At 37.5% G+C, this 25703-nt stretch overlaps 1 protein-coding gene across 2 annotated transcripts in view; it reads right to left on the bottom strand.

The window, feature by feature from the left end:
- Positions 1-241: 241 nt before the first annotated feature.
- Positions 242-25703, bottom strand: part of LOC136256767 (hemicentin-1-like) — a 28749-nt gene continuing 3287 nt past the window's right edge. The window contains exons 2-13 of one of the 2 annotated variants that reach the window (XM_066049783.1): positions 15606-15893; positions 15232-15552; positions 13385-13675; positions 13011-13331; positions 11331-11621; positions 10957-11277; positions 9267-9557; positions 8893-9213; positions 2183-2473; positions 1972-2130; positions 1621-1911; positions 242-610 (exon numbers count right to left, since the gene is read on the bottom strand). In XM_066049783.1, the coding sequence (XP_065905855.1) occupies positions 426-610; positions 1621-1911; positions 1972-2130; positions 2183-2473; positions 8893-9213; positions 9267-9557; positions 10957-11277; positions 11331-11621; positions 13011-13331; positions 13385-13675; positions 15232-15552; positions 15606-15893 (3371 nt within the window). In that variant the 3' untranslated portion in view covers positions 242-425. The remainder of the gene's footprint in view (positions 611-1620; positions 1912-1971; positions 2131-2182; positions 2474-8892; positions 9214-9266; positions 9558-10956; positions 11278-11330; positions 11622-13010; positions 13332-13384; positions 13676-15231; positions 15553-15605; positions 15894-25703) is intronic. The other variant, XM_066049784.1, reaches the window with a different exon arrangement.

Genomic DNA, 25703 nt, shown 5'->3' with positions numbered 1-25703 from the left:
ATTGGATACTTTCTATGTACCTCTCTATTGGATTGTACATAAGCTACATCAGATAAGACTAAAAGATTTAAAGCTTTGGAGAGTTCACAAATACCTAGTTATGGTACAGTTATGTATGTTGATTTTCATGCAGAATTACTGGTAAAGCTAAATGGTATACATATTGTGCATAAAGAGCACACCTGGCTAAAAAAATCACAAACACAGAACACATTCAGAACAGAACATATCTGCAGCTTCTGTTTCATATAACTGGTAGGCTAACAATTACTACTCAACAATACTTTTGTAAAAGCAATTACTACTAGCTCATTTACACTCATGTAACAGCAATCTATGAACAGCAATGAAAGTTGGTTGTTTACAATAACTAGATTTAAGTTAGCTGTAACAATATCAGTAGCACAACAGTATAATTTATGGATTTATTGTGACTTGACGCAAACTGGAGGGGGATAATTCCAATTTCCCATTTTGCATTCTATTAGATAACTTCCTTTCAGGTTATAATCATCATGACATTTAAAGAAAACATATTTCTCATTTCCATTTTCCAGAACAACTGATTTTTCTCCATTATCAGGGGCTTTTGGAGAAGGAGGGCAAACTCCTACACATAGAAGAGCACATTAAAATAAACCATTATAATTTGTGGTATCACACCTTCAATAATCACAGTGACGTAAATTGTTGTCATTAAAATTATTACCATTAACCTACCATCATGGCCATTTCTTGGCCGCCACCTTGGATTTCACATTTTTTTCCCACCCTGTTGTTTTTGGGGTTCCACTCTTTTTATACAGCTTGGCTGTTTTGGATTAGATATACATTACGCTTAAGACTGCTATCAAAATTTGAATAAAAACCTTTAAAACACAAAAAAAAAACACAAGTGTTTATATTACATGTTTGGATTTTACCATACAGTGAAATCACAGATATCCTGACCCTTGGAGAATACCTGGTGTTTAGATGGTGATATTGTTGAGTGTGGAATGTGGTACAATACAATGCATGGGTTAGGTGTTGTAAGCCATCTACTCAGTTCTTTTATAGTTTTTAAAGACAAGTTCTGCATTATTGATTTTAAAGCAACTGGGATTCCACTGTACTTGTAATGCAGTAGTAACATATGTTTGGTTTTGTGCTATTACTCCCTGTGATCTTTAATCCAGTATCTATTCAATTAAAAGAGGGTAATACTTTAACATTTTGTAGATGTTTGCAAGAAAATTTAACTAGTTTTCATGAGCAGTATAGGAGAGACAAATCACATTTGTAATTTTGACACTTTCCAGTTCTTTATGTGATCAAAAATTGGACTGCAAATGCACTGGAATATATGCTCTTACTACATATATATTTTCCAAATTTGAAGAGAAGTGAATAACCAAAACTACAAAAGCGGTCTGTTTTTGTCCAGGCATAACTGAACTACATAGTAATGCATGAAAATTGCATTCTCTGAACACACTATCTGTCAAGCATATAATTATATATAACGAATTTTCTTGTCTGAATGACACACCGCCATGTGTCGACAATTTGAAACATGAATTACATATTATTTTACAGAAAGATCTTTATTGGTGTGACAAGCATAGAGTAGCTACTTACCATATATAGTAATCGTAGCATTATCAGATATCACACTACCATCCTCATTGGTAACAACACAATGATAGATACCCTCATCACCTTCTTTAATGACACTAAATATCAGTTTAGGTGATGTGATATTCACAGCTCTGTGGGAAGGTCTTATCCAACTATCATCAGATGATTGATACTTCTCCCAGTAGTAATAAAGTAGATTTCCTCCAGCAGCTTCACAACTCATTGCCACTTTATTCACATCACCAGCCCTGATTTTAACTGACACTGGCTGTTTTGAGAACTTTGGAAGGACTATACATACAAAGTTGCTGCAGTGATGACAATATAAATTAATTTTAATATATAGCTTACCATTTACATTTAACCAAGCACACTTAGTGCTGTTGCCACCTTCACTTTGAACTACACAACAATACTCTCCTTCATATGATGTCTGAGTGTTAGAGATAGCTGTCCTTCCTGGCAATACAGTTATGTTCTTTGGAAATTCAACTAATTCTTGGTTGGGTACTAAGATACATGTATTATTATAAAAAATATTATTTTTAATTAAATACTGTACCTTGTACATGAAGATGAGCATAATGTGAAACAACAACTCCAGCTTCAGTTTTAACAACACAATAATACTGGCCACTGTAGTACCCAACAGTTTTGGTAATCCTCAAAATGCTTGTGATCATGTTATTCGATTTAGTAGTATTTATTGTGGCCGTCCATGGTAGCACATAACCAGTTTTTTGCCATGTAATTGTGATGTATCCATAACCTTCAGCTGAACATTTAAATGTCACTGGCTCAAATGCATCAACTCTTGCTGACTTAGGGTTATTTAAAATCACTGGTAATGATGCTGTAAGACATGTACATAAAAATTACATAATATTCAGGATCAAGAGGCCAGGAGGTTCATCCAGCTCAAGGAAGCCAGGAGGAACACAAAAGACAAGTGTGTATTACACAAGAACGAAGTAAATTGAGTAACTGAAGACAATTTAGGGGCATGTACCTCAAATATGGCTAGACTAGTGTAGCTTAAGTTTGGGATCAATAAGTAGAGATCATAGGATATCTGAAGTGCAAATTTATTAAATATCAAAGCTGTCGAAAAGGGTCTGGTCTTTACAAATCTGGGGTCATCAGGGTACAGATGAAAGCCGGAATGGAACGGAACGGAATCAATAGGGGGCGTGTGCCAAGTTAAAAAGTCGTTTTAAACAGATTGTGCACTGTTTCCAACTTTCACACAATAACTAGAATTGTGTTAGAATTAGTTCGCTTCTGCTATAGACATGCTAGAAAACATATGCTCGATGGTTCTATTTAATTCCCACTGCAAGAATGCGTTGTACAATCGTCTAAGCTGAACAGTGATCATTTAGCTAAGCTGTTAACCTATATTTTATAAGCACTGTTAATATAATAACATACTGCAGTTTGCTAGCTCTCGTAAATCGCTGCCAATATAATGGTAGAATTACAGTCGCTTCAGAAAACCAGCGACACTTGTACAAAGAGGCTTGAATACTGCTACAACATGAAAATACTACAGTAGTTTACCTGTTGGAATGGTAAGGAAGTACTTCTACATCAGGATGAAACTAAACTGGATCAAGGGCATAGCTAGCCAGAAGGTGATGGAGGGGCAGGCATACCCCCACGAAACACTCAAAATCATTCATGATTGCAAAAAAGGCTAATGACCCAATGGTGGGTTAGCCAACATACGGTGTTGTATTATTACAGCTTAAAGAACTAGCTACGTAACTATTTCAGTACTGACTGCTTCCAATCGAGGTAGCTATATTCGTCGCACGTGCCACAACTGTACTCCAACAAATTCATCCACAGTCCGGTAGAGCTAATACTTTAGTGCAAATACAGGTTACTTTACATTAGCCACAGCCTGTGCTGCAGTCCTAGCACACTGCTGACAGGATGACGTATTCACTCACTTTACTCGGCGAAATTGAAATGCCATGTATTGCACGAAATCCCACCTGTCTTGCTAGCAGAACTTGTAAGCTTGACTGATCCACCTGACTGACTGACTGACAAAGTAAAAACAGACTGCACTGCTGTATGTACAAAGGTCCAGTGTGATCAACTCGATAAAACAAACTTGGTACATTTATTTAGCTAACACTTTATCACCTCGTAGGCAGTAGGTTTGTAGCATCATCTGGTCTCCTTTGTCACTTGTGACTCCTGCCGCGGAGAAGCGGGTCACTCTTTTTAGATTCAAAAATGTTCTATCACGCGAGTAATCTAGGCTAAATATAGAAGTGTGTCTCTAATATTTTCGTTCGATGGATTCACGAGCGAGTTGAATGTTGTGTGTGCGCATTCACTAGCAACCCCTGGGATACCGCGTAGTAGTGTACATAATTTACAGTCATTTGCGTGTCAGTTTAATACTGGTAAATTTGTGACGAAGGTTTTTATAAAAATCATTTAGTGATGGGGGGGGGCAAATGCCCCCCCTTAGCTACGCCTCTGAACTGGATGGATTTTATTTGCACACACCTTGCCACGTGGTGGGCATTTAATAGAACTTTCGAGTTGAACGATTACTAGCATGCCTATAAACAGAAACAAACTAATTCTAGCATAATTTTAGTTGTTGTGTGACAGTTGGAAATAGTGCACAATCTGTTTCAAACGATTTTAAACTTGGTGTACGCCCCGATCGATTCCATTCCGTTCCGTTCCATTCCGGCTTTCATCAGTACCCGGGGTCATCATCAAACATGTTAGTCAAAAATTTTTTGGTATGACTGTCAATTCATCCAAAAGCCGGCTAACAGCTAGCATTGGGGCTATAAATTATTTCTTTACTACAAGCACAATCAAGAAGTTACCGTTGTAGTTATATTGAATTTGTAATTTTCTTTACATTAGGAGGGTACAAATTGAGCATAATTCAGCAAGTTTACAGTATCTTTGAATTAGTAGTAAGATATTAAGATTTAATTTGTCAAAATTTATTGTGATTTAAATTTGATTAAATGATTCTTTCTTACATTGCAGTTGTTGAAAGTGTTTCAGGTCGTTTTGCATGAATACATGTTTGAGTCTGAATGTATTCAACCATGTCATATTGAAGAGAGGTAGATTTTGGGCAATACCATACGGAGGGAAACTTTGAAGGAGGAAAAATTTGGCGAATCAAGCAAAATATCTCTGTTGGCGAAATAAAATTTGGCAAATTGTTAGCAAAGCACATGCCCTTTTTAATTAATTAGTTTACTAATCCTGAAGCAAGGATCTGGAGTGCCACGCTTCTTTGGCACCTGGAGTCAGCAATCAACTAAACGGTAATACTATATAGACAGCAGATCTACACCCTCTGGAATGGTGAATATCATACTTGATATGGTACGTAGCACTTGCTACTTGTCACGCCCATTTCAAGGTGAGGTTTGAGCTCGGGTTTGAGGATCATCAGCTAGCTACCTAGTGAAGTAGTCGAGGCAGGCTTGGCTCTAGTTTGATGCCTGGCCCAGTATCCCTTGGTCGAGTAGAAAATTGTTTAGTTCTAGGTTTGGTTTGTTGTTTTCTTCACTAGCAAAATATTTGGAAGGGGAAAATTTGGCGAATTCATGGTCATTAGCCAAATTTTAATGGCGCCAAAGTTTCCCTCTGTACGGTATGTAGCTTTTGTTGGGAAATTCAAATACCATCCTGATCCTTACTGTTGTGTACACTAAAGTACCACATATACCTTGAATTGCCACCTTGAAATACTTTGAACTGATTGTAGCAGTAGAGTTACTCAATATAACTGGGTCTGGGAAAACTGGTCATATCACCCATGACTACAGATTTGATTTTTCACTAAGACCACAAAGCTACATTAACAAACTATCAAATTTCACAATTAAAATCAGAGTGGTCTGCTTTCACAAGATGCTTTTTCCAAGCACAGTGGTGATTTGTACAAGCGGTCTGGGGCTCTAATGGAGCTCTGATCAGCCTGGGGATAGCTGTATGTGGCTTTGTACCGTGGTATTGAATAGAGACCTGTGCTATAAATTTCCTTTCATTTTAGCCAGTTTTGAGACCTGAATGGCCCACAACTTGGCCTAATTCATCCCTACACCTTCACTTTTAACTTTGTAAAACAACCTCTTTCCTTTCTCTGGCCCCCACCACCCACCTCTTTTGGAGCTTGTCTGATACAGTCAACATTGAGTTAAAGCTATCTAAAATGGTGGGAGATTTAACTGTTGGCTACGGCAGATGCTCTGGAAGGTAAGAAATTGGTATAAACATGTGAAAATTTGGTATAACGTACCTTCAAGCATTGGTTAACTACAAAACACTGAATACTTAGAACCAACATTTGTCAATACTTTTAAATAGGTGATAAGACTAGTTCTCCCACGTATGAAGATAGGGTAACCATCATATTGTAATTCAAATATTTTGAAGCTTGGAAGAACTAAAGTATTACAGGGTTACAAAGCATAAACCAAGCTTATGTCATTATGTAACAAGTACAATCAAAGTTGAATATGTAATTACTCAGAATTTTTAAAAAAAATGCAACTTTCATACCATTACTGATTGACATTTGCATAGCTACGTACATCATTGCAGCTGTTTCTTTGCTGCCACCTTTAAATTTACTGATTAGGCAAAACCCTTTCACAGCTTAGCTGTTTTGGCATGAATATCATTTATAAAAATATATTTATCGCCAAGCTACATGCATATATGGCAGAACACAAAATATCACCTTTCCCATTCTGTTGTTTAAACTGCACACACATAGCTAACTACATGGTGTCATACTGATTTCTGCTATAGTGGTAGCAGAAAATTTTTATCTACCCAAAAACAGCCAAGCTGTGAAAAAGGGTGTGGCCCCAGGGTAAAAAAAGATGTGAAATCAAAGGTGGTGGCTAAGAAATGACTGATGGTAGATTAATGGCTAAAATTTTAATAACAACAATTCAAGTGAATTTGTGTTGCCTTTTCCAATAAGATATTCAGCACTAAATTCACCTGAATAAAAATTTTTGCCATTAACCTACCATCACAGTCATATATTTCTTGGCTGCCACATTTAATTTCACATCTTTTTCACCCTGGCTTTTTGGGGGCACACTCTTTTTTCTGAAGCTTGGCTGTTTTGCATAGATATCACTTCTTTTTGTATTTCAATACTCCAAACTGGCCTGTGGCCAGCTTTGGAGTTTCTTTTACTTGTCGTTTTTTACTACAGAAAGGAGGAAGACACGAAGAGCTGAATTCTGTGGATATTTTTTATGATGCATTTTTTTTGCAAAAATTAGTACTGTATGAAAATTATCATATGTACTCTATCCTACAGGTATATAGACTTTTAACTCTACAAATGACTTGTTTGTATATAGCTAAACTCTCTACAGGGTGACTTGTTTGTAGCTGACTATCTACATGGTGATTTTTTTTGTGGATTAACTTTCCACAGGGTGACTTGTTTGTAACTGAGCTCTTCATCGCATGACTTGTTTGTAGCTGAATACTCCACCGGGTAAACTCTCTGCAGAGTCACTTATCTGTGGTAGAACTTCCACAGGGTGATTTCACTGATTTGTTTGTGGCTGAAATCTATACTGGGTGACTTTTTGTAGCTGAACTCTCTACATGGTGACTTGTTTGTAGCTGAACTCTATCTAGGGTGACTTTTTGGCTCAACTCGACAGGTGACTTGTTTGTGGTTGAACTCTCCAGAGGGTGATTTGATAGTAGCTGAACTTTCTACAGGGTGACTTGTTTGCGGCTGAACTTTCCACATGGTAGGTTGTTTGTAGCTGAACTCTCTACACGGTGACTTGTTTATAGCTGAGAATTCTACTGGGTGACATTTTTTTAGCTGAACTCTACTAGTGACTTGTTTGTGGCTGGTCTCTCTACAGGATGACTTGTTTGTAGCTGAACTCTCCACAGGGTGACTAGTTTGTAGTTGAATTCTATACAGGGTGGCTTATTTGTAACTGAACTCTCTACATGGTGATTTTTTTGTAGCTGAACTCTCTACAGGGTGATTTGATTATAGCTGAAAATTCTAATAGAGTGACTTATTACGTAGCTGAATGTTCTATTAGGGTGACTGTACTTTTAGAGGATCATGCGCTTTTATACATGGTTGGTATTTTTGTTATAACTCCATGATTGTTAGTGTGGTTTATTTCAAACCACAATAGGTTTGCACTACGTTGTTTACTCCATGTACAGACCGAGTTTCAAAACATTTCTTCAAGCAGTTTACCCTGTGGCTGTGATAAAATGTCGCTATCACAGTTTTTGAAAATCACATATAACTCCCTTGTTCTTTATCCGATGTGTACAAAGTTTGGACTACACATGTACTGTATTACATTCTTACTGCCATCCAAATTAGAAGAACATTGACTAAAGCATGCAGGATTTACAGCAATTTTTCTAAGTGGAGCGAGAAGAAGCAGAAGATGAAGAAAAATACAAAGAAACTCAGACAAACTTTGAAGGCACATATCTTAGTGATTGTTTGGAAGATTCAGCTCTGAATCAAGTTTTGTAAAAAAGTATTAATTGCCATGCCTACCAGGAAAACTAGTTAATGAAATCAGCTGAAAAATAGGTAGAGAGGTGAATTAATTATTTTAGAATGATCTTTCAGTGGTTTCAAGGAATCAGATCAAAAACCACTTACGAAAGTGAACTAGGTGTAACAAGTGGCAATCGGTGGGTGACGCACCCCGAGGGAGTTTCCACAGCAAAAATGATTATTTTACAGTTGGGAATTATTGAGCTACAGATGTGTGAAAACGGTGTTTTCTCGGTTCCTGTAAAATACACACTTGTCCTAGTTGTTGCGTGCCTGCACTGGCTGTACTTGGCCACACAACACACTATCATATGTCTTGATGTATAATCTGTTTACGTTCACCTGAGCCCTCGTTTCTTGTTAATAACCCTTGTTAGATGGCCCAACTGCCCAAACATTTAGTAGCGCTGTGCAGCCCTTTAAACACCGGAACTGTTAATCACAAAAGCGCTTTGATACAGTCAAGAACAAGTCAGTTATAAAAATATCCCATACATTTAGTATGAACGATTTAGGCACACAAACATGTTTACGACACGAAAACATGCTTGTTCCAGTACAAAATCATTGGGAGTGAACATATGTTTACTTCTTTGATATTACTATATTTGGCGGGGGCTCAGGTGAACGCGTACTGACTATGGTAGAGTAAATATACATAATTGCAGTAGATTTGTACTTACGTACATACTTACATTGAATAGTGATAGTTACTGTAACATCTGTGTCATTACCAACAGTATTACTAGCTGAACACCTGTATAATCCAGTATCAGCTCTAGTAGCTCCTGTCACTATCAGTTCTACACTTACACTAGTCACATTACCAACACCAGTAGATGACATCACTTCACTACCAGATACTAGTCTACTATCATTTAGACTACTCCCATCACTATTCAGCCATATAACTGTTGGTGGAGGATAACCTGTAGCTGTACATGTGATTGATCTATCACTTCCTTCAGTGATACTAAACTCTTCTCCTTCCTCTGGTTTAGTAATGTTTGGTGATACTATGCACATATAACATGTACACAGTACATTATTATATTCATTCAATCCTCACCATTAACAGTCAGTACTCCAGAACTAATCTCACTAGACACTACATTAGTAGCATTACATGTGTAGGTACCCACATCAGATGACTGTACATTACTGATTCTTAAGATACTCTGACCAGGATATACTGACAACACATTATACTTCACTGTATTAGTCATATCTACTGGAACATCATTGAAATACCAACTGATGGTAGGAAATGGTTCACCAGTAGCTTGACAGGCAAAGACAGCAGCTACATTTCCCTCATTTTGTGTTTGGTCCATCACTTGTTGAATAAAGGTTAGATTAGCTGTAGTATGTAAAGTACAGTAATTAGATAGCCATAAGTGAGTATCACATTCATGTGCATAAAGTAATAAACTCTCATACAAGTGGGTATGTCATGAAAACATTGATCTCAGTAAAGCCCGACCAATTTTTTTGTCAATTTTAGCTAACAAAATTTAGTCTGGTCAGACCATTTACTTACCCCTATCCAACAATAGTCTGGGCAAGCCAATCCAAATTTCTGTCCTACATAAAAAGCTAAAAGCCTTTTGACTATCTACAATTCCTGTATGATATATCATAACGCATATGTGACTGGGTCTGGCCTTATCACCCATGACAGCAGATTTATTTTTTCACCAAGACACTACATCAATAAACTACCAAAAAAAACTTGAGTGGTATTTTGTGCTGGCTGCTTTACTCAAGTACAGTGGCAAGCCATATGAGTGGTCTGAGACCTTACAGGTGCACTGACCAGCCTGGGGATGGCAGTGTTTGGCTGTACATATCTGTGGTGTTGAATAAAGACCTGTGCAGTGAATTTACTTCCATTTTAGCCAGTTTTGACAATAGGTTCAACCATTGTGGCAAGAGGCTATTCAAAAAAGTTAAAGAGAGATGTGTATAGGGATGAATTAGGCCAAACTATTGGCCATTCAGGTGTACGTGTACCATTTTTCGCATGTTTCACACCAATTTCCAGACCATCCACTGTACAAGTAGCCAACAACTAAGTTTCCCACAATTTTAGATAGATCTAAACTCAATGTTGTCCATATCATGTAAGTTCCAAAAGGGATGGGTGGTGAGGGCCACAGGAGCAAGCTACAGCACACTGAATACATAAAACTGGCATTTTTGATACCTTTAAATAGGTGATAAGACCAGTTTTCTTAGACTAGGTTACATTATGAAGTTACGATAACTATCATAACTCAAATGTTTTGAAGTTTGAAGAAACTGGAGTATTACAGTAGCTACAAGGTTGAATTTTTTTAAAAACCAAGCATATATGTAACAAGTACAATTAAAGTTGAATAGTTTATACTGAGAAACAAAATAAAATAAAAATGAAACTTTTATACCATTACTGATTGACAATGTCATTTACGTAGCTACGTACAGTACATCATTGCAGCTATTTCTTAGCTGCCTCCTTTAAATTTACTATTTAGGTCACACCCTATCACAACTTGACTGTTTTGGAATGAATATTACTTATAAAAATGACATACAGTTGTATGCTTAAAATAAAATCCATTTGCTACCTAGCTAAATAAATGTATGGCAGAACACAAAATATCACCTGATCTATAAATTGCACATAGCTACAATCATAGTGATTTCTGTCATAGTAGTAGCAGAAATCTTTGTGTAATAGAGTAAATATTGCAGTAGATTTGTGCTTAAATACTTACATTGTATAGTGATATTAACTGTAACATCTGTGTCATTACCAATAGTATTACTAGCTGAACACATGTATAATCCAGTATCAGCTCTAGTAGCTCCTGTCACTATCAGTTCTACACTTACACTAGTCACATTACCAACACCAGTAGATGACATCACTTCACTACCAGATACTAGTCTACTATCATTTAGACTACTCCCATCACTATTCAGCCATATAACTGTTGGTGGAGGATAACCTGTAGCTGTACATGTGATTGATCTATCACTTCCTTCAGTGATACTAAACTCTTCTCCTTCCTCTGGTTTAGTAATGGTTGGTGATACTATGCACATATAACATACACATAGTACATTATTATATACATTCAATCCTCACCATTAACAGTCAGTACTCCAGAACTAGTCTCACTAGATACTACATTAGTAGCATTACATGTGTAGGTACCCACATCAGATGACTGTACATTACTGATTCTTAAAAGACTCTGACCAGGATATACTGACAACACATTATACTTCACTGTATTAGTCATATCTACTGGAACATCATTGAAATACCAATTGATGGTAGGAAATGGTTCACCAGTAGCTTGACAGGCAAAGACAGCAGCTACATTTCCCTCATTTTGTGTTTGGTCCATCACTTGTTGAATAAAGGTTAGATTAGCTGTAGTATGTAAAGTAAAGTAATTAGATAGCCATAAATGAGTATCACATTCATGTGCATAAAGTAATAAACTCTCATACAAGTGGGTATGTCATGAAAACATTGATCTCAGTAAAGCCCGACCAATTTTTTGTCAATTTTAGCTAACAAAATTTAGTCTGGTCAGACCATTTGCTTACCCCTATCCAACAATAGTCTGGGCAAGCCAATCCAAATTTCTATCCTACATAAAAAGCTAAAAGGCCTTTTGACTATCTACAATTCCTGTATGATATATCATAACGCATATGTGACTGGGTCTGGCCTTATCACCCATGACAGCAGATTTATTTTTTCACCAAGACACTACATCAATAAAATACCAAAAAAAACTTGAGTGGTATTTTGTGCTGGCTGCTTTACTCAAGTACAGTGGCAAGCCATATGAGTGGTCTGGGACCTTACAGGTGCACTGACCAGCCTGGGGATGGCAGTGTTTGGCTGTACATATCTGTGGTGTTGAATAAAGACCTGTGCAGTGAATTTACTTCCATTTTAGCCAGTTTTGACAGTAGGTTCAACCATTGGGGCAAGAGGCTATTTAAAAAAGTTAAAGAGAAATGTGTATAGGGATGAATTAGGCCAAACTATTGGCCATTCAGGTGTACGTGTACCATTTTTCACATGTTTTACACCAATTTCCAGACCATCCACTGTACAAGTAGCCAACAACTAAGTTTCCCACAATTTTAGATAGATCTAAACTCAATGTTGTCCATATCATGTAAGTTCCAAAAGGGATGGGTGGTGAGGGCCACAGGAGCAAGCTACAGCACACTGAATACATAAAACTGGCATTTTTGATACCTTTAAATAGGTGATAAGACCAGTTTTCTTAGACTAGGTCACATTATGAAGTTACGGTAACTATCATAACTCAAATGTTTTGAAGTTTGAAGAAACTGGAGTATTACAGTAGCTACAAGGTTGAATTTTTTTTAAAAACCAAGCATATATGTAACAAGTACAATTAAAGTTGAATAGTTTATACTGAGAAACAAAAAAAATAAAAATGAAACTTTTATACCATTACTGATTGACATTATCATTTACGTAGCTACGTACAGTACATCATTGCAGCTATTTCTTAGCTGCCTCCTTTAAATTTACTATTTAGGCCACACCCTATCACAACTTGACTGTTTTGGAATGAATATTACTTATAAAAATGACATACAGTTGTACGCTTAAAATAAAATCTATTTGCTACCTAGCTAAATAAATGTATGGCAGAACACAAAATATCACCCGATCTATAAATTGCACATAGCTACAATCATAGTGATTTCTGTCATAGTGGTAGTAGAAACTTTTGTGTAATAGTAAATATTGTAGTAGATTTGTACTTACATTGTATAGTGATAGTTACTGTAACATCTGTGTCATTACCAACAGTATTACTAACTGAACACCTGTATAATCCAGTATCAGCTTTAGTAGCTCCTGTCACTATCAGTTCTACACTTACACTAGTCACATTACCAACACCAGTAGATGACATCACTTCACTACCAGATACTAGTCTACTATCACTTAGACTACTCCCGTCACCATTCAGCCATACAACTGTTGGTGGAGGATAACCCGTGGCTGTACATGTGATTGATCTATTACTTCCTTCAGTGATACTAAACTCTTCTCCTTCCTCTGGTTTAGTAATGTTTGGTGATACTATGCACATATAACATGCACACAGTACATTATTATATTCATTCAATCCTCACCATTAACAGTCAGTACTCCAGAACTAGTCTCACTAGATACTACATTAGTAGCATTACATGTGTAGGTACCCACATCAGATGACTGTACATTACTGATTCTTAAAAGACTCTGACCAGGATATACTGACAACACATTATACTTCACTGTATTAGTCATATCTACTGGAACATCATTGAAATACCAATTGATGGTAGGAAATGGTTCACCAGTAGTTTGACAGGCAAAGACAGCAGCTACATTTCCTTCATTTTGTGTTTGGTCCATCACTTGTTGAATAAAGGTGAGACTAGCTGTAAAAGTATGTAAAGTTATTCGATAGCCACAAGTGAGTATCATTCATGTGCATATGTGACCGGATCTGCAAGAACTCCATATGTTAGCGCATTTTTAAAATTCCATTTTATTACATTTTCTTTATGTAGATAACCAAAGGAATGGCCAACCGAAGCTTCAGCTCTGGAAGCCAATAACTTTCAAAGTTACAGTGCTACAAAGTGGTAACAGCAGAAAAATCAATTTGTACAGTGATGATATGGAAATAAACTACAGACACTTAAATAAATGATCATAACTTTTGAATGCAATCCTTTCACCATTAGATTCTCCATTAACAGACAGATTCATTGCTGGGTACGTTTTGTCTTTCAGGCCTTCCCTAGAAAGGCAAAAGCATGAGAAAAAAACAATAACAAACCGCTTGTCCAACGTAAGGCAAACTAACACTCATATCTTCTCTCTCCTTAGGAGTACTGAAAATTTTTCAAACTCTTTCTTCTTGCTTTGGGGATCATGATGCTACCATATTTTTTGCTGTTATCACCTTCCTTCATCTTGAAATAAGCACTCATAAATTTATGGAATCTTTTTTCGATTTCGTAAATATTTCACCCAATGCGTTTATTGCATTCTACGGTAAAATTAGGCTTGTGCTAACATATGGGATTCTTGTAGATCCAGTCACATATAGTAATATATTTTCATACAAGTGGGTATGTCATGAAAAAATTGATCCCAGTAAAGCCCAAATCAATGTTATTGTCATCTTAGCCAGTTTTGACACCTGAATGGCCAATAATTTGGCCTATACACATCTCTCTTTAACTTTTAAAATAGCCTTTTGCCCCAATAGTTCAACCTACTGTACGTGTACCAATTTTTCACATGTTTTACACCAATTTCCAGAGCATCCACTGTACAAGTAGCCAACAGCTAAGTTTTTCACCATTTTAGATAGTTTTAAATGCAATGTTGTCCGTATCAGGTGAGGGATGGGTGGTGGGGGCCAGAGGAGCGAGCTACAACACACTGAATTCTTAAAACTGGCATTTTTGATACCATTTAAATAGGTGATAAGACCAGTTTTCTTAGACTAGGTCACATATTAAGTTACGGTAACCATCACAACTCAAATATTTTGAAGTTTGAAGAAACTGGAGTATTACAGTAGCTACAGGGTTAATAAATTTTTTTAAAAAACCAAGCATGTGTAACAAGTACAATAAGTTGAATAGTTACTGAGAATCAAAAAAAAACTTTCATACCATTACTGATTGACATTTATATGTAGCTACATTCATCATTTCTTAGCTGCCACCTTTAAATTCACTATTTAAGCCACACCTTTTCACAGTTTGACTGTTTTGGCATGAATATTACTTATAAAAATGACATACAGTTATATGCTTGAAATAAAATCTATTCACTACCTAGCTACATATATACATATATGGTAGAACACAAAATATCACCCGATCTATAAATTGCACATAGTTACATGGTGTCATACTGATTTGTGGTAGCAGACATTTTTGTGTAATAGTAAATATTGCAGTAGATTTGTACTTACATTGTATAGTGATAGTTACTGTAACATCTGTGTTATTACCAACAGTATTACTAGCTGAACACCTGTATAATCCAGTATCAGCTCTAGTAGCTCCTGTCACTATCAGTTCTACACTTACACTAGTCACATTACCAACACAAGTAGATGACATTACTTCACTACCAGATACTAGTATACTATCACTTAGACTACTCCCATCACTATTCAGCCATACAACTGTTGGTGGAGGATAACCTGTAGCTGTACATGTGATTGATCTATCACTCCCTTCAGTGATACTAAACTCTTCTCCTTCCTCTGGTTTAGTAATGTTTGGTGATACTATGCACATATAACATGCACACAGTACATTATTATATTCATTCAATCCTCACCATTAACAGTCAGTACTCCAGAACTAATCTCACTAGATACTACATTAGTAGCATTACATGTGTAGGTACCCACATCAGATGACTGTACATTACTGATTCTTAAGATACTCTGACCAGAATATACTGACAACACATTATACTTCACTGTATTAGTCATATCTACTGGAACATCATTGAAATACCAACTGATGGTAGGAAATGGTTCACTAGTAGCTTGACATGCAAAGAGAGCTACATTTCCCTCATTTTGTGTCTGGTCCATCACTTGTTGAATAAAGGTTGAACTAACTGTAAAAGTATATAAAACTGTTAGAGACTAGCTTAAAAAAATAACTGAAAATTTTAAAAGGAAGTAGGGATTGGTATAATATACATGCTACAAATAGTAAGGAAACAAGTTCAAAAATGTTACAGCTGAAATGAGAAATGATCCAGCAGTAAAAAGTAAGGAAACAAGATTAGATGACTACTTGCTAAAATGAGACACTTTAATCCCTACTTTTGGCTGTATAGCATCTTGAAATGAGACCATCAAATTAGCCAAAAGTAGGAATTAAAGTGTGTCTCAATTTAGCAAGTAGTCATCTAATCTTGTTTCCTTACTTTTACTGCTGGATCATTTCTCACTTCAGCTGTAACGTTTTTGAACTTGTTTCCTTACTATTTGTAGTATTTATATTATACCAATTCCTACTTCCTTTTAAAATTTTTAATTTTTTAAATAGCTAGTTTGTTTACTTCTTTGTCTAGCTAGCTAGCTATATTATACTCTTTTTGTTTTCCACATAGTTAATAATATCATATGAAGCAGCTATCTTTTAACTTTGTATGCAACAAGTGCTTCTAAAATAATTATTTTTTGTCTTTTCAAGCTACTGTTAAAAGCTTCAGCTACATTTCTGATGGCCTAAATATTGATGATTTTACAGTAAAACATTGCTGGAGAGCTCACCATTAAGAGTGGAACCCTCTCTTTTAGAAGTCTGGATCCCAAGGTTGATCTGCCCCTCAAAGACATTATTAGCTAGCTACCTAACAAAAAAGCTAAACTGGTAATTAAGACCATATAGAACAACTACCCAGCATTAATAGATGCTAGAGACAACTCCTTGGGTACTACACCTGTTCACCCTCGTCTCACACACATATACTCACACTTCATTAAAACCATGTGTTTGGGTTGTGGCACGTGCCACAACTATTAATTATCCTTTGAGAAAAACAAAGAAGCGAATGAATGATGAAAGCAAACAGCAAGGTGCAGTGATCGGAACAACAGATTTGTAAATCCGCTGTCATTACCTTAGCCGTCTGAAATTTCTGGAGCCGCATACCTAACGCAACGGCGTCTTACAGCAGGCAGGCAGGTAGGCAGACGAAATCCAGGTGAATTTTGAAATTTTTAAACTCACTGTACATCAAAACATTCGACTTTTCACTTCATTTAACCAAGGTACAGCATCATTTCAGCAGTACTAATGTATTCCAGGTGGTTTTTTGGGGTAACATTTATTGCAAGGCCATTTTTAAGGTGCAAAAATCCACGAAACCATGATTTCTTACCAACCCCTACTATACAGTGCTATCATACTGTATGATAGCCACAAGTGACTATCATTCATGTGCATTAAAGTGGGTAGGTATGTCACAGAAAAATTGATCCTGCCAATTTTGTATCAATTTTATTTAGTCTGGTCAGACCATTCTTAGACCCTTTTTGTGGTGGATTTGGTGGATTTTGGAGGTGTCTAAGTTACTTAGACCCTTTTCATATTTACTTAGACCCTTTTCATGTTTATTACGCGCACCTGCACTGGTAGCATTGGCAACGCATAGCCACCTGAACAGTTACGGGTGGAGTAATGGCTTGTTTCTACTAATGAATGCTACATTTCTCTGTTACAAGCAGCTGTCAGCAATGTTAAGGTACAACAACTACATAAAGGGTCTAAATAACTTAGACTTCAGACCACAGGGGTCTAAGTAATTTAGTAACCCTCAGGCCCTGTAGTAGCGCCTTCGCTTCACTCAGGCGCCACAACACAGGGCCATCAGGTTACTAAATTACTTAGACCCCTGTGGTCTGAAGTCTAACTATTACTTAGCATCCAAATTTGTTTACCCTTACCCAACAGTAATCTGGGCAAGCTAATCCAAATTTCTATTCTACAGATAAAGCTAAAAAGCCATCTGACCATCTGTAATTCCTGTAAGCCATCTGACCATCTGTAATTTCTGACCATCTATTCTTCCAACAATTCATAAGTGCCAAACATAGTATTCAATTTAAATGAACCTTCTAACTGCTGCTGTTTGTCATATACAGAGAAATGAATGCAAGGGTGTAGAGCTAAACTCGCTTGAATTCTTTATGTGAACTGCTTGCGTTCTCTATTATATTTAGCTTCAATATATCTATTGACTTGATGTCTAAACCTCATTGCTGCTTACGTACATTACAAAAAGGTTGATTGGCACCTGGCAGAGTATTTGTCTGTATTAAGATGAAGTGTGGCTGGTTCTTGGTGTGTAGTAGTTGATTATGTGTAACCTGCATAACAGGGCAGGTGCTGGTGCTAGTCCTAAATGCTGTAAGTGGGTATTGCAAAGCACTCAATCATTATTCAAGCACTATATAGTTTATGCACACAACAAGCAATATATGCATACTAACTCCTGTAGAAATTAAGTAGTGTGTTGTATGGCCAAGTAAGCAGGTACACCATACTTATTTGCATAAAAAGATCTAATTTTCGTCATGGCTACAGAATAAATGCTGAGTAGTGTGGCAATAATTTAAAAATTGGTATGTACGTAAGCTGACCATCGTAGCAGTGCCTTTTGAAAAGACAGAGTTATAGCTACAGAGTTGTAAAACAAAACTAAGTAAGTGTAAAATCACAGCGCAGAGGTACCCTAGTAGATCAGTTCACTGTGGCATAACAGAACAAGTGGCCATGATGACAACTAAGCAGTCGAGGGTTAGACAACCAACAAGAAGGCTTCCTTCTCACTATTTTAATTGTAATCAAGTGGGCCACCTGCAACATGACTGTCACAATCAAAGATGCTTCTTCTGTGGTAAACTGGGTCATCTCTCCAAGGATTGTTGGCATCAGGGAAACGCCAATGGGGCACCTGTTCAGGGCAGGCATCCCAACCAATAAGCCCTGATATGAATTACAATGACAATGATCATGCAGGTATATAGCAGCTATGAAGTCCACAGCAACAATACAATTTGGAGGGGATCATGGTGCCCCGTCAAACTCAGAGTTGCCAACATGTTTGCTCCTTAATCTTCAACATGTCATAGAAAAATATCGTGAGCTGGACCTGGGTACACTGAAGATGCATGGAATTATATCTCCACAGTGGGAAACCTGGTGAAGGTACCACCTAGACGGATCCACCAAACTGAGGTTTGCCAGCAACTTAAGATCATGTTGAATGAGGAAATTATTCGACAAATTAAGAGTCTCTGGATGACACCAGCTGTTTTTGTCCCCAATAAGTCTGGGAAACGTAGAATATGTATCAATTATAGGGAATTAAATAAACATACTACTAAGGACTCCTACCCATTACCCCTTCTTAATGAAGTACAATAGCAACTTGTTGAGTCAACAGTGTTTTCCACTTCATCTTTGTAGTGGGCAGCCCAGCAGACTGTGAAAAGACTTCCCTTTGTCCAGGGCCTGGAATGGGACTTTACAAGTTTAGCAGAATGTCATTTGGGATTTCAGGTGCCCTTAGTTAAATCCAGCACCTCACAGATAAAACTCTACAGGGTTTCTCATTTGTTACAATTTACTTGGATGACATTTTGGTTCATTTTGAGACTGAAGAAGTGCATAGAAACCACCTTGATATGGTACTCAAGAGGTTACTGAATGCAGGGTTAACCTTGAGTGGTGCAAATGTCACATAGAGATGTCAACTGTGCAAGAACTAGGACATACATTTTCATCTATTGGAATTTCACCTGATCCCAAGAAGATAATTAATGTAGTTGTAGAGTGGCCAATCCCAACCAATGTAAGTTTCTTGGATTGGCATCATACTATAGGCGATATATCCCACACTTTTCCAACGTTGCTGCTCCATTGTATTTTCTCACAGACTGGTGTGACCTTTGCATGGAGCCCAGACTGCAATGATGCTTTCAATTCTCTCAAGCAACACTTGAGTAATGCACCAGTACTCGCTTACCCTTCATTTAGTCCAACTTCTTCAGAATTTGTGCTTCAAACAGATGCCAGTGTAATAGGGTTAGAGGCTGTTTTGGAGCAGCAAGGACATCCTATCGCTTACGCCAGTCGGAATCTCACAAGAGCATAATTATAGTGTCATTCAACAAGAATTTTTAGCTGTTGTCTATGCACTAAAACAATTTTGCAACTACTTACTAGGCCGACCATTTAAATTGTATACAGATCATACACCCTTACAGTGGCTGATCAGCACAAAAAATGGAGGGTATGCTATGCCATTGCATGGTCCCTAGCTATCCAAGATTACGATTTCAAACTTGCGTATCGTAAAGGTTTCTCCAACAGCAGGGTATGACACTCTATCCTACCCAGCACAAATTCAAGATAAACTCGCAGAACTTCAGGACTTTGTTCTAGGGTTGGAATGAATGCACAGATATATCCTCCAAAGCTTCTTTTGAAATTGTTACTGAAGCTTCGAAGCTTTGTTAATAAGTTCATGTCAACAATATTAATGAACACAATTGATGGTTATTAGGGTGTACACTGTATTACAAACTTCTACACTTTGTTATGCATACTTTGTTATAGCTCCAGTACAACCATTGTTTAGACTATAACTACACCAGAAAATATGCAAATGGCAGCTTCCACAAGGAGTGATAATACTTTTTTTTAATTTTTTTTTTAATTAAGGCTTTACAGCACAAGTGCTGAAGGTCTGTAGAACACCTGGTCCTACAGCCTGTTTAAAGTTGTTACTTGTGCAACTGGTTTAGTATCCATGGTGACGAAGCATTAAGCAGCATCTGAATGTCATGAAACTGAAAAAAGCTTCAAATTATTTTTTCTTAACCCTACTTTGTACATTCAAATCTCATTCAGGTAGCTTATTCACAAAAATATTGGTATGATCAACATGCTAAGCAACAGACGTTTAATCCTGGTGATCCAGTATGGCTATCCATACCAACAGCAAGAAAACTGGATTCCAAGTGAGAGGGGAATTATACAATCAGTTAAAAGCCCAGTCACCATAGAAATATCTAGAGGTAGACGGACTAAAGTTGTACATATCAATAAACTGCAATGTTGTTATGTTCCAGGCTGTTGTTAATGATACTGATATCAATCACAAGATTCTAGAATGGCCATCCCCTTCAGCAGACTACATGATTATTCCATCAGCTCAGCAAACTGAGACTTCCCGTTATCCTCAATGCCACTGAAGACCACCAGACCGCTACAGACCACCATAAACTTGTGTTCAAGCTTTAAGTGGAGGGGGCGATCGAATGTAGTAACACTAACTTATATTTATCAATGATTATTATAATTATTATAATCATAATTACTTAGTAACGTTTTGTGTATGAAATAAGAATCAGTGTGCTGTAAATAGAGTTTTGTGTGAACACGTGTTGAGAAGCATTCATTAAACGTGTAAGCAGCAAGACAAACAATTACTGGCAACTTACCTTGCAGGACCCCATTATTTGGCTTCTATTGTACATGTCAGTAGGCAGAAGCAGCATTGGGTAAAAATCTTCGTGACAAGTTTGTGCTGGGACTTCGCAATGAACGCTTTCTTCAGTAATTGTTGACTCAGGACCACAGCAAGTCTCATGATTTGTCTCAATTGGCGACTACTTTTGAAGCCACAGAGAGTAAAGCCCTGAAATGTTCTGAAGGTGAAAGTCAGACAAATGTGGTACCCATCGATCATCAATGGAAAAAATCCAAAGCCCAAATCCAGAGCAGAATTGCCCAGGAAGCAAACACAGCAGGACAGTTTTCTAAAGAACAGACTCATATAAGTTGTGGGGGAAATCATACTTCGAAATCATGTTGATTTTACAGTGCCAAGTGTCACAAATTGGCCACAATGCCCAAGTTTGTGGATTTGTAGCTGTGATTGTCACACCCCAGGGGTCAGCACTTGTTCACATATCTCAGTCCCATACTGACATTCCTCCAATGTTTCAGATTCTACACCTCATAGATGCAGAAATGCCTATGTTTGATGCTTGATCATGACTCAGCTTGACTCAGCTTCACCTTTAACAGGTCATTCCTAGGAATGGTAAACTATTATGACAGATTATTACCTGACATAGCTACCAAGTGTGCTCCCCTTCATGCATTGTTACGCAAGGATAAGAAGTGGTACTGGAGCCATAAACACACCAATGCAGTTGACCAGATCAAAGAAAATCTGACATCAGCAGATACCTTAACTCACCATGACCCCCAAATTGCCATTAAGTTTAGCTTGTGATGCTACCCCAGAGTGCAGTCCTCTCACACACTCTTCCTGATGGCACAGATAAACCGATAGTGTACAGTATGCCTCTCATAAGTTGACCAAGGTCAAGCAGCATTATGCTCAAATCCAGAAAGAGGCACTAGGCATAATGTATTGTGCTCAGAAGTTTAGGCAATATCTGTTGGGTAGGAAATTTAAATTATACACTGGCCACAAACCATTACTAACTATTTTGAAAGGAATTCCTGAGATTGCTACCAGGAGATTGCAACGATGGGCTGTAACTCTTTCTGCTTATGATTACAAAGTACATTTCCAACATTTCACCAACCATTGCAATGCCCGATGCTCTACCCAGGTTACTGTTGGACCAAGACCAAGACTGGGTTGATGACACTGAAGAAATTGTTTGTGCCATGTAGACACAAAGAAATTAGGAAGGCCACAGCTTATGACCTAGTTTTGTCACAGGTATTTAATTATACATTACAAGGTTGGCCAGTTTATTCTAGTGAAGTGGACAGCAAAGTACACCCTTTCTTTCATAACAGAACACAATTGATGATTCACATTGGATGTTTACTTTCGGGACTGAGGGTAGTGATTCCACAGAAACGCCATCACAAAGTGCTCCATTCAGGACATCCTGGCATGACGTGAATGAAACCATTGGCAAGGCTTCATGTTTGGTTGCCAGACATTGATAGTGCTATTGTGAGACTCATGCTAAGAGTTTTACAGGTTGTGCCACAGCTGGGAGAGATCCTTCCTGTGTACCTTTACACCAGTGGGAATTGCCACTATGTCCTTGGCATGCAGCGAGTACACATTGACTACGCTGGACCATTCAAAGGCAAGATGTGATTACTTCTGATAGACTCATTCAGTAAATTTCCAGAAGTGTTAGAAATGACTGATACAAGTACCTAGCAAGCTTATGCAAATCTTTGCTGCACAAGGGTTATCAGAGCAGATCGTTTCAGATAATGGACCTCAGTTTACAGCCAGTGAGTTAGCGATTACTGCAGTTCGTGTGGAATTCTACACACAACCACTGCCCCTTACCACTCTGGGAAGTAGAGAGACTTGTTGAAACTTTTAAGGAACAGTGTTCAGAAAGCTAATCCTACTTCAAGAAAAGAAGTTCAAGATTGTACTACAAATTTCCTTGCAATAAATACTTACATTTAAAGGAAGAAAATCCATCCCTCCTGGAGGAGACTGAGTGTGGCACTCGACTAGACATTGGGTGACCTGCACTTCAAATCCTGGGGTAGGAGGGATTTTTTTCCTTTTTCTGTTTCACCTTATTGTTAGCTAGGTCAAGTAATCCTGTTCAAGTCCCGTTTGTTAGGTTAGGCAATCCAAAGGCTGCAGCACATGTTGCTGTCGGACCTTCAGTGCTGGCCACTGTAAAGCATTAATAATAAGATATATAGAGTTACACCTCATTCAGTGAAAGGTCAGACACCTTCAGAACTGGTAAATGGAGGACGATTATGAACACTTTCAGATCTTCTACATCCCCAACTACAACAAGCTAAACTGAACATTACAATTTACAGACCAGACCAAATAATTTCAAAATAGGTGACCTAGTGTGGGTATTAAACTTCAGGGAAGGAAAAAGATGGGTTCCAGGTATAATGAAAGAGAAATCTGGAAATGTGATGTACTAAATTTAAATTAAAGGACAAAACCTTACTTGGCGATGTCATGCAAAACAGTTGAAAACCAGACTGGAAGTTTCACATCTCGTGGATCCTCCACAAGTTTCTTCTCAACAAGTGACTCTCAACCAGCGAGTATAGCTCGCAAGTGGCAGACAGTCAACCAGAACAGTCAATAGTTAACAGTCACCTCTGAGAAAATCTACACAAGTGCCGAAGCCATTGGTCACCTAGTTACAATTAAACTATGAGGTAGGAAATGTAGTATCGTAAGAATGTAATTATTAATCTGGCTTGTGTGTATTATTGTTCATTTGTTATTGAGTTTTGCACACATAAGCTAGTTGTAAATTTGCTGGGCTTGTAGTTGTAGTTTTGTATGATTGCTGTTGCACATGATTGGAATCATTGATAATGACTGTTAATTGAACCCTACCATACCAAGTTTACAGAATTACATGCAACTCACAAGATGTAAGAATCTCCAATAATATGTTACTAAGCACTTTGTTGTAAATGTAATGACCTTTCTTCAACAGCTGTTGATACTGTAGCATGCGCCAAGAAATTCTTATCCTAAGTTACAAGTGCAAGTGCAAGTGCAAGTGTACATTGGAAAATAGGGAATAAAACAGTGTTAAAAACTTCAATAACAAAATAATGCTAAAAGTCACAGGTCAAGCACTGATAAACATTTCAAGTCACAGGTCAAGGTGATATTTTGCCCAGTTTTTGACTGCAGTTGCAAACATACTTAATATAATGTCTTTAAACAGGCTGTAGGACCAGGTGTCCTATACACCTTCAGCACTAGCTGTAAGTCATAATAAATTTATTATTATTTATTACTCTAGGACTCCGTCACATACAACCAAGTACATACACAAACATGAAAGCCCCCTGTTGAGGCTATTAGGTGGTGAAGGCACGATCCCCAAATCAACTCAATATGTCACAGTAGTGACAGATACACAATAGTGGCATCGTAACTAAAGGCCACCAGTAGCTAAGTGCCAGTACATCATTGGTATGGTAATGGCGCAGTGATGTGTACACAGTGTATGTATACAAAACATACAGGAGAGAACTATACATGATTGCAGTATTGTATGCAGCAATACATTATAGGCAACATCACCAGATAAAAATTATTAGCCAATATACAGCACAGTATCAACATCAACTAGAGCTAAATAAGGTTCATCAGTGGTGTAGCAATGGCACAGTGACAGGTGACACACTATAATTATGCATACACAACCTGCAGAAGATAGCTACACAATACTGTAGGAGTATGCGAGCCAGATGAACCAGAAAAAGGAAGACAGCCAACTCAGCCAGAGCCTAGTAGCTAAGCCAAGTGAAGGCAAAAACGATTAAGCACGTATTGAATTTCCTGACACCAACACAAAGGAAGTTCGCCATACCAGCTGCACAAGACAAGATTGTCTACTTGTATTTTATATGTAACTGCATTGCAAAGAGCGTGGCATGTGTTTTAATGTTTTCTTGTATTGTTTAAATTACATATTTTATGTGAATGGATCCACTGTCAGCTGGCATGGAGACTTAAGACGTTACAAACATACAAATTTATTTGTAATCTTCTTGCTTACGTGTAAAGTGGCCACTGGCTTTCCTACAGTCACTCCACGGACATTCGCTAAGCTTCTCCTTCGCGCAATCTGTAATTAAGCAAGGGTGTGGTACTGGGCATTATATAGAATTACACATATGGTCAGTCATCAGCACAAACAGGCGCAATGATTATACGGTTATACCTTCGTTCACGGGCAAATCTATTTCCGGTTAGTTTATGTCTCTAGACCTCGTAGTTTTCGAGAACATTAATTATTAATTAATTATTTATTTAATTATTTATTTATTACATAATTTCAACCGCATTTCATATTATCTTTAGTACTTGGTTGTATAAATATTACTAGGA

Source organism: Dysidea avara, chromosome 5 (assembly GCF_963678975.1).
Source record: "Dysidea avara chromosome 5, odDysAvar1.4, whole genome shotgun sequence".
NCBI classification, from domain to species: domain Eukaryota; kingdom Metazoa; phylum Porifera; class Demospongiae; order Dictyoceratida; family Dysideidae; genus Dysidea; species Dysidea avara.
Note: the sequence above shows the minus strand (reverse complement) of the source record. Positions and strands in the feature narration are given on the sequence as shown.